At 42.1% G+C, this 20902-nt stretch overlaps 1 protein-coding gene across 1 annotated transcript in view; it reads left to right on the top strand.

Moving 5' to 3' along the window:
* The window catches only part of LOC115035557 (latent-transforming growth factor beta-binding protein 2), a 76949-nt gene that overhangs the window by 24447 nt on the left and 31600 nt on the right, over positions 1 to 20902 (top strand). The window contains exons 4-9 of the mRNA XM_029493438.1: positions 3529 to 3782; positions 4774 to 4962; positions 7742 to 7942; positions 9168 to 9451; positions 10615 to 10717; positions 18289 to 18363. Coding sequence (XP_029349298.1) covers positions 3529 to 3782; positions 4774 to 4962; positions 7742 to 7942; positions 9168 to 9451; positions 10615 to 10717; positions 18289 to 18363 — 1106 coding nt within the window. The remainder of the gene's footprint in view (positions 1 to 3528; positions 3783 to 4773; positions 4963 to 7741; positions 7943 to 9167; positions 9452 to 10614; positions 10718 to 18288; positions 18364 to 20902) is intronic.

The following is a 20902-nucleotide window of genomic DNA, read 5'->3' as shown; positions in this document are numbered from 1 at the left end:
GAGGAAACCGGAGTACCTGAAAGAAAACCCAAACAAGTATGTGAAGAACATGCAAACTCCACAAAAAAAGACCCCAGGCCTGGGCACTGAACCCGTGACCATCTTGTTTTGGGGCAACAGAGCTAACCACTATGCCACCGTCCTCTGCTGTGTGCATACGTGGGTCTGTGTTTGTTTGGGGTGAACTGGATCATCGTCAGCTGTCACCACTGGGATAATGGGAAGTGCCGTTCTACAAGCTGCCTCTACATGGGTTTCACGTAAAAAAGCGCCACCTAACTGAACTTTGCCACTTAACAACACCATCCCCCAACGCACTTCCATCAAAACTTCAAAGTGCACCTACCATTTTTCTTGGCAGTGTAATTCATTGGGTTCTTTTAACAATGTGGTATATGCACAGCCCCAGCAGAAGCTTAGAGATCAGAGGGTTTACAGCCTTTTGACTGTCCTCCAGTTCTCTGTCCTGGCTTGCATTTTCACTATGAGCTGTTTCTGTTCCAAAGCTTTCTCCTCTCCAACTCATCTGGGTCAAAAGGCACAGCTAGAAGTGCCATTTATGTTGCCTGTCATGCTTTAATGAGAGGTAATATTCACATATTGCAATGCTGCAATGAGTTCAAAGATTCATAGGAACTGATTGCCAAGTAATACTAGCAACACACTGGAAGCTTCATGCACGGTGTCGATTCTTGGCCATCACTTTGATTTGTAATTTCCGCAAGTGCATTGATTTCTAGAGCTAATTGCTTTCCATACATGTGAAATGAATAATGATGAGTGAAAGTGGACAAAGCCAATGTGTTTACGTCTGAGCTAGAGGCCTACTTTGCTATCAAATATAAAGTGCTGCTTTGATCAAGTGTTTGGACTGAGATTTATCGGTGCAAGAACAGTCTCTCTTTGAATATAATTACTGTGCACATGTTCTGAACATGAAATAATGCATGGCATCTACTAAAGCCATTTGGGGCTCATGCTTTCTGCAAGTGAGTCTATTCAGTGTAATCAAAGTATCTGAATAATAAAACAGGGTTTCAACAGCATGTGCACCCATAATGACTTTTTCTTTGGAAAGAAAATAACTTGTTTTACATTTTTAGAATAATGTTTATTCAGTTTATTTCCAAGAATTCAATGTGGAGAATTAAACATGTCATATCTGCATTTTACATTCTCTGTGGAGCTCGAGCCAGATAGCATTTAGCTTAGCTTAGCATAAACACCTAAAATAGGGAGAAACTTGCTTGCTTGCCTAATTTGCTTCCTGAGATTCAGCCCAGACGTGGTAGTGGATATTACTGTAGACAAAGTCTCTCTAAAACCCAGACCTGTCTTTTTTATTATATTTCTGTTTGTAAGTAGATTGAAGCTGAGGTGACTGAATTAGTGAGTTTTAGAGGTGCAGCAAGGTATAATTTTCAAATTAGCTCTTTAAAAACGGAGGAAAGCAGTAGACAACAGCTCAGTTGAGAACTCCTGAACATATAACAGCTTTTACTTAGCAGTGAACAGTATCAGTAATACAATCATATTAGACACAAAGGTTCTAAATTGAATGTATTTGTTATTTGCTTCATGTCTCCTCCCTTTTCATTCCTCATTCAGCTCTCAACAGCTCTCTCATCAGCTCCAGCAGTGATTTAATTAAAACTGGATGGCCATAACATGATACCCAAAACATATTTTCCATCTGTCTGCTCAAACCATGTTGCATGTAATTTTGGCAGAGGTCTTCAAAATTGCTTTCAAGTCACCCAGAACAAGGCAGGGGAATGGTTCCTCCTTGGATCTCAGGGGCCTTGAAATCTTAATGATGACATCCAACATGCAGAGTGAGTCGTGCTTGCCTTTGCTGCCCCCTGATCTGAGAGGGCAGCGCTGCGCTTATGCTGGGAGGAAGTCACTTTGCCATTAAAAGTGAGAGAAACAGCCAGATCAACATCTGGTTAAGCCCAGGAAGTTCAGCAGGATGCTTGCAGGCCAGGTGCCACTGTTCGTGATGGAAAAACCAAATCATAATTTGGAGCGGACGGCAGGGATGGTCACCTCCTGCCTGTCCTCACCACCTTGACATAAGCACCTCTTACTTCCGTGTGACACATCCTATTCCTGGGACTCGCCCTGGATCTAGGTCAGCAGCTGTCTGTAGGTGCTGCCCGTGGTCTTTTAAAAAGATGACATGAAAGCTTATCAGACGTGTGCCTCTTTTCCCCTTCTCATTTAGTGTCCCGATTCTCTCGGCAGCAGGAATGTAGCTCAGACTACAACATGCATAGACTTGTGCTACATCGAGCACTGCTGGGACAGGATGTGTGTGTTTTTGTGTTTGTAAGGGTGTGCAAATGTATGCATTTTTGAGTAGCTTATGCTTGTGTGTTTATATGACTCATTATCTTTGTGTGTACATTTGAGTACATTTGTGTGCACATTTGGGTTGGCAGAACTGATTCAGGGCTTAAGAACATGATGTGTGGCTAAAAACGCCAAGAATGAAATGTTAATGGATGGTTTATATTCTCATATGGGGTTTGATTAAAGCCCCAATTACTTTACAGGGCTGCAGGTGTGCTCTGTAGAACTAATCTTCTGATCTGCCTGACATGGTTCATCTTTGTCTTGCTCTGCTGACTGACTGTCAGGGCAGATCAGTGGGATCCAGATGTTTTTGCAAAGCTGAATCCCAGCAATGCCTGAGTTTTCGTTGACCATCAGAGCTAGTGCACAACTGTCTGCCTGTCTGTCTAAGAGACGTGCGCCCTCCTCCAGATCACACAACAAATGCCTAGGTATTGACCCGAATCTAATGCTCACCCATAAAAAAAATTACATGCCCCTTGTAACTCTGCTCTTTTGTTCTTCAACCCTAGTTTTAATACTTCCTCCAGCAGGGTGCAACCCTCATGATGTTGTTCCCTGGTTTGCCACAGTCAGACAGAACAGGGAGTTCACAATCTAGTCAAGCAGACACAATGGGTGATGGAGAGGCTTTGCGGACCTGATGGAAAGATCTAATTTGTGTGATTACACACTTTCCTCTGAGGCAAACAGACCAGCCACACACAGACACACACAAACTGGGACGGGTGAAGTCTTATTCTCTTTGCTTGCCATTTTTCGTTAATCAGTGGTGAAAAATCTTCTCTTGCGAAATGTATTTAATGTCAAACACAATCTTTCATTAATTACTGAGGGTCATGGTTGTCTGACTTAGAGCAGATGTTAGTTGAGAAACCCATTGTGCTTAAAGAATGATATGGTATTATTAATTTGATTAAAGTAAAATTATTTCCAAATCAGTGTGTCTTATCTATAAAATCAATTAAGGCAAAGCAATGACCTAAGACATTAATGTTTGTCTTTAAGGGATACTTTTTTCTGTTGCACACACAGACCACACCTAAATGGATTTCACGGCGATGCACATACATTGCTAATGGGAGTAACTTTATGAGTTTATATATGTGCGGGACATTAACTTTTGACTGAGGTCATATGTTTATGGTCTTGCAATGATGTGATTGACAGGACACAAGTGAGACGGGGACCCCCTGACTCCTCTCCTCAGCAGACAGGGACCTCCCGCACTGTGAAGCGTTATCCAGCATCATCTGGGCCTATCACTTCCAACGCTCTACCCAATGGCAACAGCTACGCTAACAGTCACGGCAATGATCACGGGAACTGGCAAGGACACAGAAATGGACAAAGACATATACAGTCCTTTAACAGTCACAGACCCACCAGTGATGGACAGTTCAATAATGCACTACTTCCAGCAGGTAAGAACAGAAAAACAGAACACTTATCAAACTTGATGAAATGAATATTGTAACAGTTGTACTTGTTCTAAATTGCACCTGCCACCCTCCCCAGCCATGTCAAGACACACGCAACCCATTGCACAGAATTCACTGTGACTAAGATACACACATACACATCTTGTGGTGTCATTGCTAAATGGAACATTAGTCACAAGGGGAAAAACTGGCAGCATCCCAGCCTGTGGTTCCTTTCTTTTGCTGTCCACCCAATCCACCCCCTCTGTGAGATGCATCACACCAAACAAACTTTTCATATCAAAGCTGCATGCAACGTGTGACCATGTGTGCATGCATGCTGCTGGTCGACAACCACACAATTGCCTGGAGAGGACTTCAAGCAGTGTGTCCAGTGCACATCGTTCTTGTGTGTTTGCACAGTTGACTGCTTTGATTTCGTTGTGAATCTGCACTATCACCTCTCTGATATGACAGGCACTGAGCTCTGGCGCCTCCACCAACAACAAAAAGAAATGTGATCTTGACTTTCTTAAATTTTATTCTCCTTTCACTACCTCATCTTCCTCTGATCCACTATCCAGCATACACAGCTGTCTGCTGTTCAAGCTTCTCTTGTTTTTAGCCCTGTACCAGGGCAACGACTGTTGAACAGCTTCCCACCATTACACAATGTTCACTTGCACTCACGCTCTCTTTTTTTCCTTCACACATACACACATCCAAAACACCTTCTTCCAGAGATAAAGGGCTTGGAAGCAAGCCCAATACCTAATAGTATCCTCTCCCCCATTCGCTGGCCTGTGGCACATCACTCGTTCAGCTGCAACGTGCCACTGGCCAACCGTCAGCACACACCCTCACATACTTATAAACCTCCCTTAACCCAGACTGGGAGTGTGTCACAGTGAGACTGAAGGAGAAAGGATGCAGCTCATTTCCAGTCTGTCTCTGCTGCTGCTCCTTCTCAACCAGGTGTGTTTGTGTTTTCCAGGGGCCAACCTCACCTCCAACCTGGACCGCATTAAGATTGTCTTCACGCCTATGCTATGCCGCAGGGTGTGCAGCGGTGGGCGCTGCTACAACAGCTGTGAGAGGGGAGACATCACCACGGTTTACAGTGAGACCTCGCCACAGCAGCAGCAGCAGCAGCAGCAGCCAAAGAACCAGGGCTTCAGACTTTGTGAGTGTCCACTCCAGGCCTCCTGATTGTCATTAATGCTGAGCTTTGTTGTCTGCTCCTTCTTGTCCCTACATCTACCTGTTCCTCCCTCTCGCTGTCTCTTATGCTTTACCTTGTGATTCTCACACACTTTGCCTCTGTCCGACTTTTTCATTTGTATTTTATGGGGTGAGCTTGAGAAAAATGGGCTCCCAGTGGCATGCCGTCTGTTCTGAATACCAAGCTCACAGAGGAGGCGGAGTGGTGGAGATTAAAGTTGAGCGCTATGCTAAAAACTCTCACTGTCAAAGAGAAAGAGAGACAGAGAAGTAGAGAGATGGTGGTCAAGCAGATTAATAGCTGGCTTTGTAAAGGAGTACTAATCTTTCCTCCCACACACACACGTGGTGGTCCCATGCCCCCTACATTTAGCCGCATCTCTTTGCGGTTTACACCTCGCGACTCGCCCTGCCATTAACCATTTAATGTGCTCCCTGGGAGAGAAGGAGCAAATGAAAGAAGAGAAGGAAAGGCTAAAAGAGTAGCAGCATGAATTTTATAGGATTTTATAGGGATTACATTAAACCTGTCATTTATCTTGGGGGCTTTGCTCTAAATTCACACAGGAGTGTCTATGGGAAGGGAGGGGGTGGTCAATGCCGAAGGCCCTTACATGTTCTCTTATCAGTTATAAAGGTCCAGTTGAGGTTTAGTCTAATTACTACTTGTAGATTACAGATGAAGGGTGCACATACCATACATGTTTATATTCACATCCTCTTCAGTTACAACTCGCATTTATACAAACCAAACATGCAACCGTCATTCACTTGTGTACAAGGTTCTCTTGGAGAAGAACTAGCTGACTTATGAATATATAAACAGGTTGATGTTGCAGATTTATGTGCCCATTAATGGGGTTTTGGAACATGGCATAGATATTCCAAACACTTCAACATCCTGGCAGAGGTCTTCAACAAGATTACATTCCTGGCACCCCTGCTTTGAGCAGCAGTTTCTTTTTATACCCCATTTTTATTCCTTAAATCTCCCTTCATTATATAAAGGCACGTGTTAAAGCATGCATTAAAAGGAGATTGTTTTCCATTTAGGCTTGCATCCTGTTATTGCTTGGGTGTGCGTGTTCGTCAAGGAATGTCAAGTGGACAGCAAACAGTTATCTCATGCTCTTGTTATGTTCCTTACACGGTGCAGTAAAATCTGGCTGCATAATTATAACAGGCTCCCTTGATACGCACCCTGTGTACAGTTCTTACTTCAAAACCAGATATTAGATTGCGAAGAAGTTTATTGTGTGAGATCTGGGAGTGTGTGTGTTTAGTTCTTCGAGGTTGTTAAATAGACAGAAATAGGCAGACAGGGAGCATGGGTTGCAGAGTCGACAGTAAGTTGTTGTCTAAGAATAGTTCCTGCCCCATGCTGGGGTTGGACTGGCCTAACATAGACCAGTGCAGACCTACTTCCCACATTAAAAGGATTTAATAACCTACTACAGATGATAATTTAAACTGATAATTTAATAACCTCCCACATTAAGAGGATTTAATAGCCTACTTCAGCTGATAATTTAGCCAGAATGTCATATCACAGGAGGCCTTCCTATGTGTTGAACACCAACACTGGTGGCTTTCCAATCTTAACATGCTTTTCTCATAATCCTGTTTCATCCCTATCTGTTACTCCTCTGTTCTTATTCCCTCCTTCCCTCTCTTCCTCTTCTAGTCTTGTTAATGCTATGGACAGGGTTCATTCTCTACATGCCATCAAGATGGTTCAGCGCCTGTATGTTCCCCATTTGCAATGAGACAGAGGATGCAGCCCACAGCGTGTTACCATCACTAGTGTCCTCTTTCATCTTTTAGTATGCAGGATATCTGCATCTCCAACTGTCTTGTACAGTCCTCATAGCTGTGTGATACCGTCAAGCCAGAAAAAGTGCAGTGCTTTTCATCCTTCGTACTCCAGAGTGGCTATTCGTCACAGTTGGATAGTTTTTTGGCTTTTTTTTTTCCCCCATTTGGTAGTCTTTGATGTTTTCAGTTAGGAGAGGTCGGGTCAGAACAAATCTGCTGATGGGAGAAGGCCCAGGTATGAAGGGTGCTGAGCTGGCACTTATCCATTATGACAAGAGATAAGGCCAATGAAAAGGCTGCAAAAGCAGTACTGTCAAACACCATCTGGCCATTGCCAACCTTTCTTCTTTTTCTCTCCAACTATAATTGAAGGTGTAGACAGAGCATGTTTTGGGATTCAATTTACTTACTAGTTGGGAGACACTGTCTTTCAGTCTATCTTTGATTGCTTGGCGATTTCTCATGCTGCTCCTGCTGCCAGTCAACTAAGTGTCCCATACAGATATGCATGCACTTGTTGTTTTCTCTGAATTAGTACAGGATGAATCATCAGTCATCACACTGCAGTGTATGTAATTAGTGATGTGAGACAATACATGCTAGTCAAGGAGGTTCTGCTCCAGGGTTAGGGTTAGCAGCACTCAGGAAAAAGTTGAATCTTTATAAATATCATGTGGACTGATGTGTCTATCTGACAATCACAAACCATTTGCAAACAAACGTCATCCACATGAGGCCTCAGCACATGCCCTTTCTATTAAGAGTACTCCTGTTTCTTATTACTGGATTTTTGTGTATGAGGATGCATAAAGCTGCACAATTAAATGTGATGTGTTCTCTCTGACTCGTAATAAAATTTTTGTCTTTTTCTCTTTACTGCTGACACACCCATAAATCGCTCTCTCCCTTCCTCTTCTTCTGTGAAGTCTTCTGTCAGATCCCCTGTCTCAATGGAGGTCGATGCATCGGCAGGGACCTATGCTGGTGTCCATCAAACTCAACAGGGAAGTTTTGCCACCTACCAGCTCCCGCCAGAACCACCCCTCACAGCCACAAGGATGCCAGTCACCACGCTCCAAAATCTCCCTCACACTCTATGTACACGCTACCACTGTCCAATCAACAAGGTAATCATTCATCTTGTCAACTGGCTTCAGCTGCTTGATTTGCCTCAATTCCAATCGTACCTCTGTCTTTGCCTATACTCCGGCACAAGAGACTTAAGACGAGGATGGTGCAACATAGCATTGTCAAAACTGTCAAGACCACTCGGTATGGCAGATTTATTCAGAGTTCACATTTTAAAATGGTGGTGGTTTTTATTTATTTATTTATTTATTTATTCAAACTGTTCCTCACAGTTTTTGAAAGCACTCATGTCCTCCTTGATTTACTAAACTGTTTACAGCGTAACGCTGTGCCTTTGTAGGCCAGCAGTGGGGATCATACTCTATTTTAAGCAGAACAAGTAATGGATGATGAGTAATGGAAGCCCTCATATTGTTCACACAATGCTGCTTTTATCAAACAGAAGTGAATATTAGAAGCAGAGCAAGGCAGCATCATGAAGCTATAAGAAGCAATATAAAAGAGAATGACATGCTCGCTTTTCATCTCTTCGACTACTTTTTCTTCTATATCCTCATTATGTCTCGATCAGTTCTGTCTAACACTAAATAAAAGCAGAAGCTCAGATCACTCTGTTGAGGTATCTTCCATTCTCTATATTGCGTAAAATGTCGTGAATAATCATAATTAAATGACACGAGTCCGATGTTTGGGGAGTAAAAAAATAAGCCTTTCTGTCTGCTTTGTACATGCACCGAGGCAATTTCATGTCCAGGAGTTTTCATAAGGTCTATTTCTTCTTTTTGGACTCTTTCTGACATTTGTCAGTGGATCTATGATTCATGACAGTCCGTCAGGATTCTGGGAAAAAACCCTGGCACTCCCTGAAGATCGATGCTTCCCCTCTGTCAGTCGGACAAAAGAGCTCATTCTCCTCATTGCAACATCTTCTCAGCTCCTCACCGAATCTGCTTTTAGTCTTAAGTATAATTTGATTTAAACAAGAGAATCCAAAACTCTTTGTGGTGTTGTTGTTGTTTTGTCGTATCTTAATAGTGTCTTCACTGCCTGGAATTCCCCATGTAGAACTCATAACTTGGTGATGAAGCAAGCTAAGTATGTGTGATGGATATGTTTGTGCAGCATGTTAGCTAAAAGCTCACAAACTGCAGTATGTATAAAGAGTTTTTATCCCTTGGCTGAGGATACTTCCACTTATGTTATACAAAATTTGAACTATAAACTATCGGCTTTATTGTATAAACTGTGTGTCTCCATGTCCAGTGTCTCTCCACCCATCCTTGGTGAATGTCCACATACAGCACCCTCCAGAGGCTGAAGTCCAGGTCCATCAAGTAGCTCGGGTGCAACCTGGGCAAAGACCAGTCACCACAGAGGGCGCACACTCTGTTCAGCAACGCTCACAGCCTGGGAATGGACATGAACCCACCAATGACCATCACTCCGGACACTCGCATACCAATGGCCATGGGAATGGCCATACCAGACCACACCACCGTCAGAACGGACATGTGGGAAGATGCTTTCAAGAAACAGTTGATGGACAGGTATTGTGTTAATTCATTAAAGTACATTATTCAGACTGTCATCACTAGCTGATCCAAGCCACCTTGTGTTGTGTGAAGCACCTTAAGCATTGAAACCAGTTGGAGAAAGTGTTGTTTTACCACACACATCATTATATTCACACCCCTCACCTTTTCTGTCTCAAACAGGGAGTGGGCCTATGGAAATGATTTATGTAATGTCAAGGATTTATGAGCTCTGACTACAGTGGTCATCTCATATTCCACAAATTTCCCAACAAATGAACGCCATGAGATAGGATGCATTTGGAGAACAAAGGTTAGGCTTGAATTCAAGCCCATGTGGCCCTGTGGCTTTCCATAGACCATCTGGTTCCATGTGTGGCGCATACTGCAGATTTACTATAAAAGCTAATGCATGCCCCAACAAGGATTTGTTGAGTAAGAAGCCAGAAATAGGGAATAACTCAAGTGGCGGTGCCTGAGTTTGGCTAATCTGAGATTTAGCACACTTAATACAGCATCTGTTTGCTTGGCTGTGATAAGGCATTATGTTTGACTTTTGGCCTTTAGGATTGCAGTTGCAACAACACAAACATTTGCAGTAGAGTTGTTTTTGCCAGAATTATTCATTGAACAAGTTTGTTGGTCCTGAACTGGAGATCATATTTTCTTGACTCTGTTTTCATAGAGAGAGAGCTGGAAATAAATCCTCCCAGTCACAGTGCTTTTTCAGAACCCCAATATAACTGTCTCAGAAAAAACATGTAGAAAAGCTTTAGCATGCAGTTCTCCCTTATCTTGTCAGTATGCCAGTTGAGTGTTCTGCAGAAGAATGCCCTCTCTGTTTCCTCTTTAATTTCTGAAATGTATTTTGGCTGAAAGTCAGTAAGTAAGGTCTGATATGAATCTTTCTTACAATTAGCCAAATGCCTTAATGAGACATGCCAGAGGGTTTGGTAGTTGTCCTTGAGGCTCAGTGTTAATGTCCTTCTCCCGGTAACTAGCCTCAGATGTGTCTGGTTCACTCTGTCTTCACAGATAGGTATACATGCACAGACTGACACAAAGGCACTTAGGGATTCGGCCTGGGTTAGGGTTAGCACACAAACAAGCCCACAAATATGTAACACTAATTTTCAAATTTCATTTCTTAGATTTAACACAGATGTGTGTTGTTTTAGTGTGGCAAGCCTCTGCCAGGCCTAACCAAACAGGATGATTGCTGTGGAAGTGTGGGCGCCTCCTGGGGTCTCAACAAGTGCCAAAAGTGTCCAACTAAACCAGGTAAGCCCTACTAAAGCCATAATGTCTGAACAATTCATTTTTTGGCCTGCTCTGTTTCATCACATACTTAAATCTAATCTAACTCTAATCCTGCTTAATACTGTTGGAATTATTTTCTGTTGTGCAGTTGGTATGTTGATCTCTTGGTGTTCCTGCATTGGTCAAAACAAGCTGTCACAGTTTTCTTTTCATAATGCTGTATATTCAGGTGTGTAGTCAGTGATACCTTTTACAATCCTGAGCAACAAATGTGTATCCTCAGTGGGTTTTTACAAGCTTTATCATAGCCTTAATGAATACCAGTGACTGATGATGTTTAGCGCATAGAGGTCATCATTAGATTCCAAAACTCCATGACTTGCCCATGCACCTAATTGTGAAAATGAAGATGTTTGTGTTCCTATAAAACCAGGAACACAAAAAAGCTTAAAAGCAAATTTAAATACATTTAGCATGAAGATAAGAGTCTAGCAGGACTGCCACCCCTCTGCGGACAGAATGAGCCACAGTGTCTTGAAAGATCGAGGAAATGAACAGCCCAACCAGAGCTGCGGGAGGTTTGAGAAATAGCAAGCAGGGTGGTTGTATGTTGGCAGGCAGGATGGGTGGTGACATCCTTCACTGTAGAAAGAGACTTTAGATTGGCCTGACAGCACATGGATGGTATAGGTAGCTATGGTCCTGTGTTTGTGCAGGACTTTTTATTAAAAGATCTTCTGAAAAAGGTAGAGTATGGTGGCATATGGTGATACCTGACACATTAAATTATATTAGAACTATGCCCACAACTGTCAGAGCTTGTGTACCCTGCTTAATGTCTAACTGGGCTTTAATCAGAAGCAGATATCTTCCCTCTTTGTCCCCTCCATTTATCAAAGATGCCGATTCAGTCTTCTCTCTCCCACTGTCTGTCTCCTTCAACAGTCTTCCTGCTCTTCCTAGTCTCCGGCACGATCTTTTGGCTACCAGATGTTTTCCTCTGTTCATGCCTTTGAAGTTTGCGGGAGAAATTGAATGAATACCCTGCTCACTCATTTTTATGGTTGTTTTGGGGGGCAGCATACTGTAGGCCCAGGTCCAAGGGTCACACACAGGCAGAGGAGACTGAAGAGAGAGAATGAAAGAGAATAAATGAATATAAAATTAAGTCATATACTCTCCCAGAAGTCTTGGAGGGAGTATTAATAAGAGAGAGAAATTCTTTGAATTCCTCCAAAGTGTTATTGTTCTGGGTTTAGACACTTGGCCAGATATTTCAACTGCATTCCTCCCTCAGTGGTGTAGACGTATGCTTTCTTGCATATTTGACAGGACTGATGTGCAACCCTTGAAAAATTATGCCTTTCATTTCATAGTGAAAAGGTCAGTTGGGCTTTCAGTGTGAGGAAAGGTCATATAGCTTCAAAAGAGTCCCTTGTGTCTCTTGTTGAGTATGTGATAACGATGTCATGAAATCATGATATCATTGGTCATTTTATAGCTGGTTACAACAGGCACTGTTGACTGAGGACAAACATTTCTTTAATTACATTTATAAATTATGCCAATACCACCGTGGTTAAATGCAGTAATGCTGCTATTAGTTTACTTCCTGGAGTTACTTCAGCTATCAACATTATTTCATTCTAGGCCAACATTACTATATTTAGTAAATTTACATCATCCTCACTCACTCAAATGGTAATAAAATCATACTGTTTTTGCAACTTGAAAACTGGTTGTGTGTGAAGTGTGACGTTTTAGACTGTATGCGCATGTCAGAGCAGCTATCAATATCCAGCAAGATATTTTTTATGATTATACACAGAAGACTCAATGTCACTATTGTGGCAAAAGAGATTTTTTTTGGAAGACTGTGCATGTTAATATGTTTGCATGTCTGCAAAGGAGCTCTAACATTGTGGGGGCATGTAAGCCCATGTGTCCCTTCTCAGTGGGAATAAAAGCCTGTTGGAGTCAGTGCCTTTAAAAGTCACATGCTGAGGATTCCTGGATTGTAATGAGATCCAGATCAACCAGAACATGCTGCAGTCAGCTCAGAACCTGTGGTTCTTATGATGTGGAGTAGTTGGAGCAAACTGCCTAGCATTAGACTGAAGAGGGTAAACCTATTCTCAGGTAGGAGGACAGGCTCACTACTGAAGACTTATGCCAAAGGAAACTGTAAACAATGAAAGAAGCACACAGCATAAACTGAATCCGCTGCATGTATCAGAGGGAATTGGTCCTTCAAATACAAAAAGTTGTTATGGAAAAGGTGGTAATGGAATCAGTGGATATAGTCAAGTAATATAAGGTTTAGTAAGAGCACTGAAGGCCGTATGCTGTGGCCTGACTCTGACCCATACTGTCATGTTGGCATGGTTCTGTAATTCTGCTGGCAGCATCTCCCTCACTGTGCATTTCACAGCTAGTGGAATTCCATAAGCCGTTTGTCTTCCCATCTGTCATTGCTGGGCAGTTTCCCTTTCAGTGACTCTACGTCTGCGATGCTGGGAGGCTTCCCAAGGAGCCAGATCACACATCCCAAGGGCCTCTAGTAACCACCACACCCGCAGGAGCCGTGGATTCCTCTAATTCTATTTCCCTAGGTCATCAGGGTTATCATGATATCAGTGCCCTCATGCTGGCTTTGCCTAGCCCTCTAATCTACCTCTGTCTTTGGCTGCCTGTTACCCCAGCCCTTTTTGTATCTCTTTTATGAAGACACTATTCTTCATGAGGTTTACATCAATAAAGGCATATAAGACAAAGCAGGAGAGGGCCCACAGAGCTCCATAACTTCCAGATCTTCCCACATGAAATCATCCCTCTCAAATCTCCCATCACATTTAATCTGGCATTTATTGAGGGGCCAAAGCCTCAGCTTATTACTTTTTATTATCCCTGATAAAACATGAACATTTGTGAATGACCAACAAAAATGGAAGATACGCTGACGTTGCTTTAACTTTGGGCTGCAAAAGAACAGATGCATTTGAATTACTCCACAGCTGCATGTCATGGTGAGAAGCTTTTGACAGCAACTGATTCATCGATGATGACTTTGAGTTATCGCTTCATAACTAAAATGATGGAATCCATTAGCAGTGTGGCTAATCAGGGCAGAGCAGACCTAATCATGACGAGAAATAAATCCCAGTTGGAGGTGAATAGATATGAAATTTTTGTTGTATTTGTTTAATTGGATACTAGTGAAGTTAAACTCATTTTTATTGGAAATATAGCATGGTATGCCTTGTCTTGGAACCAGCCCAAGGGGTTAATACCTCACAGTGAATTGCAGATTATAGAGGAATGTGGATCTGTTTTGAATGTGTGTTTGATGCGGGTTATTTTCCCATTAGCATCTTGGAGATGGGCGTGAAGCAGAATTGTCAAAGTACAAACAGAGATGTAAAATGCATACTTTCGTGAACACAAACAATGAAAAGCCTGTTTTGAGTGAAGCTTAATGTCGGAAAAAAATTAAATAACAATTTGATCAAAGCCTCCTTGCTGTGGATGCACATGTGCTGCTGGACAATTGTGTTGAAGCAATATGATACAGATACACAGCTAAGAATGTTAATGATTGAGCAACTATCTTGTAGCTCATAGACTGACTTTTTGTGTGTGTATCAGGAGGAGGATGTTAATCCCATGTGTTCAGAGCCTTTAGCCTTTCCTTGACCAGCAGGGACACATTATGTACAGGGCATATGATATGGACTCCTGACAGTATGGCAAATGTAACGTGTTCCAAGGAGACTGTTCTGTTTGGAAAGTAAATGACTTTCCTTGAAACTGCTTGTTCTAATCAAGCTTTGGCAATCTTAGAGACCTGAAACCCTACATGGTAATTCAAGAGTTCTGTTTGCTCCTGGTTTTCTCTCAGTGGCACCATTTTTTTCTGTGGCGGCATGTCAGAAAAGTAAATTGCTGGAAAGTGTCCTGAGGAAGACTTGGCTTTGGTGTTGCCTTTTTCCCTACAGAGTGGCCCCCAATGAAATGAAAAGGAAGGCTGTCTCTTGTTCCCATCTTGTGAATGGCATCCACCCCTCCTCTCTCCTGTCTTGCACGTGTTCTCAGGTTTTCCAACCAGTTTCAGGAGAGAAGCCCAACACTGAGGTTGCCTCCCAGGCTTGTCCAAGGGGAAGTTGGTGAAGGGCTCTGAGCCCTGTGATTGATGTACCAGACCTCTCAATCGTCTTGAAGTAGAGCCTCTGGGCTGGGTGGTCCACTGAGTGATTGTATCGAATTAGCAATTAAAGATTTTTGTACAGCTGAGGAACCCATTTCACTAAAAACTGCCTCTGTTCTCAGCCTCCTGCCTCTGTCTTTACTTTTTCTCTCTCATTTTGTATAAGCTGTCCTTTCACTTGAATGGTCTCAGGACTTCCCTCTGTGATGCATGATTCACTTTCATGTTCAAAACAAACAGAAGGGATTTGTTCCATTTTGATTTTGGGCATTGCAACCAATCAAGAAGCTGCAAGGAGTTTGAATTAATGGGAATTTGAGCAAATGTTACTGCACAGTTTAATGCACAACCCCACGTTGAATGGAGTTTGACCAAAAATTATTGAGGTGTGACAAAGTCTTTTGTGGAACAGGGCTAAATAGATGGACAAAAATGTAAAGTTTTCTTCTGTACCTTCGGTGGATACAGACCAGACTGGTTCTACAGTCTTTGTAACCAAGGGTGCCTCTAATGATGCGCAGCTTGAACTCACTCTTGCAAGCCACTGCCCCATAACTCTGTTTTCTACACAAATGGCTGTAGAAGCAAGCATGAGAACGGACACATCATTAAATCCCTTGGTCATAATTATTTTTGCATGATAATGAAAATTACATGGCCAAGTCGTCCTGGTGCTTAGCGTCTTTTCTGGAGGTGAATGTTCAGACGACATGCTCATGATTTTCCAGAACAGTTGACAAAGACTCAAACAAGACTAAACCACTGAGTTATGAAGCCTAGCTCCAACATTGCAAAATTAAATCATTGCCATCATCTTAGACGAATCCAAGTCCAGTTGCTTTCAATTCAGTTTGCTGGCCGGATATGACTATGACCTGGATGAATGAATGAGAATATCCACAGGCATATTGCCAAAACAGCATAAACTTTGATCATAACTGCATCCTAGAGAAGGCAACCAGTACTCAGGAGGGCTGATGCCTCAACCTTTATCAGCAGCTGGTTTTTAAACCTAATTTCAAAATAATTGGCTCCAGGGAATGAAGCACATTTTGAGGAAATGTTGAGTGCAGTCTTCCAGATTAGATCCACTGGGAAAGGTTTGTCCAGTGTTCAGTTTCACAAACGTGACTATGTCTTGTCAATGATGACACATTTTACCTCATTCTTTAACGTCAGCGCAATTCCAATAAACATACTTAGAAGACTTTTGCAACATTCAGAACGGTCTCAGACAGGCAGAGCTTTAAAATGGGCTATTTCATGCTGAAGTTGTTTCTAACTGCAGAGGTTCTCTCCTCCTGTCTAATAAGCTTTATTGAGACTCTTGAACCTCCCCCACTGGGCTTCCCTTGGCATATGCGCCCTGCTGTCACTCAGGACAGACTTTCCCTGATCCCATCGCTGTAGGAGGGCATGCCCACCACCCTACCACAACAGCTCATTACTCAGAAACTTTGGAGGAGGATTAGAGGGGTGTGGAGGACGACGAGGAGGTGGGCAGACAGGAACAGGAGCGTCACTTTGACACAGTTCCCCCTTTTCCCATTGCCCCCTTAATTCTGACCCACTTCTGCTCTGTCAGTCCTCAGGTACACTGACCCTGCCTGGTCCACTGGGTCACAGCAGGATCAAAACATAACTCAGCTTCCAGGACTTTGTTCCCAGAAAACCTCCATGTGGCACACATTCCAGTCACTCCTGGGAATATGACACAAACTCTTGACTGATTGCTGGGTTTTGCATTGACAGTATGTATTTACAGGGTTATTACGCTGTTTTGTGCATCGAAGACAGATGAAGTCTTTTTTCGAGCACTGGATTTGGGTCTTCAAATTCTAAGGACAGCGCTTCTAGTTATATCATGAGTGATATTATGCATGTATTACCTCTGTTTTCAAATCTTCATCTCTGTTGCAGCAAGTTTAAAGCACATGGTTCTAGCCATGGTGTCAAGGCAAAGACTGTCATTACTTTCTTTTGTGCCTGTTTCCTGAACCCTATTGTTCGATGTCATGATTTATCTGTGGTTTGCTCTCGTTGGATGATGCAGCAAGTAAAAATTAATGTTAACAAGGCAAATTCTTCCATAATACATATGTGCTGAAAAAAGTCCTGTTTCTTATTTTGTAAGAAAAATGCCCATTCATGTTCATGACTCTAAGCTAAGACATAATGTACTTTGTTGCACACACGCCATCAAATTTTGTTTATTTTTTTTGGCAGACGCAATATTTTTACATTTCATTCAGATGCTAAAAGGGCAAACCAGATTCATGATAATCATAATTAGGAAGCCACATACAGCAAAATCCCACCATTGTGGCTATGAGCCATCTGATTCATGACTATAATTTAATTTGACTCTAATAGCGAGAAACAGTTCCGTCATACTAATAACCATGCCATTATTTTCAGAGCTCTCCTCACCCAAACACACATTTTCCCCTCCAAAATCAGAAGTTGGATCTTCTCCTTTCAACACCGTATGAAGAAAAATTTTTCCTCTCAGTTTATGTCATGGAAAGATCTGCTACTAATACTCACCCTGTCTCTGTTAAAAAACCTATACATGCTCATACACACAAGTTCTTTGTTTCTGTCAGAACGCACAATACTGACACATACACACCTTCTCTTTGCCATGATGATAGCCACATTGAGCCTTCTCTACATTTAATTGCACATGCTGGGGCTTGACTGTGTGCCAAATAAGCAATGACATGATGTTTTCAGGCCTCTGTTAGTGACAGTAAGGCCGCAGGAGGCATTAACAGACACACTATTATTCACTGCAGCACCTCAGTGAACTCCTAATGTATACACACCTGAAGTACACACCATATGACTTCTGTTGCTCTGGGAAAACAAGCAAAAATCATTTTAGGACCAATAATTTTCCCGTTATCCATACATTAATCATCATTCCTTGTGTGCACAGTTAAAGCATTAACTTCTTGTTTAAGTTTAAGTAGATTTTGTGGTTGATGACAAAGGTCAAGCCTGTCACATAGGCTTCCTTGACATATTTATGATATAAGCACTTCCTTCATCTGTCCCTGGGGCTTGAGGAGAGTTATGGGTAATATGATTATAAATGACGTCGAGTGTTATCGTTACATTCTGCTGGATGGCAGTGCTGTCTTATAAACGTGGTTGATGGGGATCCATTTCCATACACTCACTCTGGAGTCCCTCGAGGCCCAGCTGTGGGTCCCCTAATTTCTCCTCTTGCTAAGATGCTCACATCTGTAAGTTATATGGTTCCCTCCTAAGGCTGAGCTCCTTTTCTCGCTCTGCATTGAGTGCAATGCTTCATGACAGAGAGGTACAGCACTGTAAGATCATTTTCCTCCTCTAAAGCTCTGCTTTCTCTTTCCATTTGCAGCATTTGCAGTGATTGCGAATGGACAAGTGGAATGTTCCAAAGGTTTTAAAAGAATGAATCTCACACACTGTCAAGGTAAGCTGTAAAATATGTTGGAAAATGTCAGCTCGATATTTTATGATTTGATTTATCCCAGAACATATTTTAATAGGTAGTTTACTCATAACAAAAACATAGTTTATGTTAGATATAATGACAGAGATGTGATAAAAACTTACTGACCATATGTTTCCATGCATCAAATGACCCCCGAGGATGCCTGTAAAAGTATAAAGGTCCCTTGCTTTATGTCTGCCCCCCATGGGAACCAGGTCAAGACTACACTTAGCCTTGGCCCAGGGTCAAAGTTCAGCAGCCAATAAGCATCTGTGGCTGTTGTTTTAATTGGTCTTCTGGGTTCTAACTGGAGAATGTTACGGTAGGCTGCGATTATGGTAAATGTGGCTTTTTGAGTGTTTTGAGGGAGCTTAACTTGCAAGCAAATCTCATTGCTCAGCCTTTTCAAATCTACCAGAAGAAGAAAAGCTGTAGAAACACCAGATCACCCATCCATCTGTACGTGAAAACAAACTCAGGCCACTCTTAAATATACAGTGTGATTTCCTTCATTGCAGCAACCCACAGGTGGCCATTAATCAGATGAGTGGTGGTTCAAGAAGCAATAACCACCCACAGTATCAACTCTGTGGACAAGCTTCCTTTTTGACTATTTATATTTGTTGATGTTTTTAGTATAAAGTATCAGAATTAATCAACATGGAACAGATAAACCTTGTCTCAATGACACAGGAGACACAGGAGAAGATGCACTGCTTGACCTGTGAGCAAGGCAACTGATCCTGACACATTTCTGACAATCCCTTTCTTAGCTTAGTTCTGCCAGTGACTTGATTAACGATGGTATATTTCAAAAGGCAATGCTTACTGAAGCCTATGGTGTGTAACAACACAATTCTCCAATGGACAGGTTTAGCTACATCAGTAACAGGCCTCAACCACTGGTTCATTAAGTTCAACGTGTTTTCAGATCGACTGGCCTATCAATGTTTTTAGGTAATAATTGAGCTGGGAAACATATTTCATTAAAAAACAAAGACCTGTGAACGAGGTCACACTTATTTTCCAATAGTTCATCAATGAGCCAAATATTTTGGAAATTTATCTTTCCATTATTCACGCTTTTCTGTCGTTATTGTTTCAAGATGTTTCTCCCTTTCAATTGCTCATTGCCTGATTTCCAGAAGAGCAGAGCTGACAGTTGCCCGCAATATTTCCTGGGGCACTTTTAAGTCTCTGTCCCCTTTTGCTGCTACACCATTCCCAAAAATCATTTCTAGTTTATTCATTATTGTCAGGATGGTGTCCAGTTTGCCAAATTGTGGCAGCTTTCCTGACCTGTTTGCTATGTATTCTAAAGAACAGATAAGGACATGTCTTATACTTTGAAATAGGCAGGATGCACTGCTCTGGACTTGTAGGCTGACCCTTGCAGTCAGTGACATCCTGACTACAATGTGATAAGATCCCCGGTCAGGGCCCTACACCACACTCTGACTTCAGACATGGGTTCTTATCTGCAGAAGCTGTTCCTCAGTAAATAGTTCAGCTCAATCGGCCCTTTGTTACTGTGCTTGTTCAATGGCAGGCCCACACAGTTTCATGTGCACTTTCTGGTTTTGGATGGTAAACTGGACAAGGAGCAACTCTTTGAACATTTTGGATCACCTCGATGAAAAGTTAACACTGACATTTATGACATTAAATTGACATTTACCATATTGTGTAGTGCCTCAGAGTCAAGATATCAGGCTTATAAGGTAGAACATTGCCTGTAAATATCAGCTGTTGCCAGTAATGACTACATTGGACGTATTTGAGAATTTGAATTCACTATTCACAGTAATAGATGAATTTCGGCTTCCTAAATTATGTCTGGTTTGAGACTCCCAAAGTAGTCATAAGGTGTTCCCACTGGCCATAACAACCAACACATAATAAAGAGGCTAATCTTGCCAATTTCCTACAACTGCTAGGAATAATTCTGCAGGTGCTAATGTAAAATTTACTTTTTCCAGAGGTTAAGCACACACGAGGCCAACTAAGGTCGAGCAGGCTGATAGACACGTAAAGCAGATTATTGCATTCATCAATGGCTGTGATTAACAGTAAGATAAACAACCACAATAAAAGCATTTGATTGACGCTTGCTTTTTTTTTTTTTTTTTTTTTTTATCAGTGGGACTATTTGTTAATGAGATCAACCAAGCATAAATTCAAAATAGATGTTGAGATTAGTTCTGGTCATGACAGGTTGTCATGGAAGTCAAGTTCAATCCCAATCAACCCACCAGCAGACTGTAACAATACCACTAATCTGGGACCATGGATTAAAGACCCCATGTGATGAAGGCTGAGCCCAACGCTGACCTGAACTCTGACCAGATAGCATGCTGCTTAAACTAAACCACGCAATATTTTCATTCCAGTTTTGTAGTGCGAGTATCAGCAGAGATAGGAATGATGGTCTTCGCATTGCCATAACATCGAGGCCGGAGGCTCTGTCATCGTAGGGTCACCTTTAGCTTCAGAATAAGTCCATCCTAAGAGAGATAGA

This window comes from Echeneis naucrates, chromosome 22 (assembly GCF_900963305.1).
Source record: "Echeneis naucrates chromosome 22, fEcheNa1.1, whole genome shotgun sequence".
NCBI lineage: Eukaryota > Metazoa > Chordata > Actinopteri > Carangiformes > Echeneidae > Echeneis > Echeneis naucrates.
The sequence above is the reverse complement of the archived record's forward strand: the minus strand, read 5'-3'. Positions and strand labels throughout refer to the sequence as shown.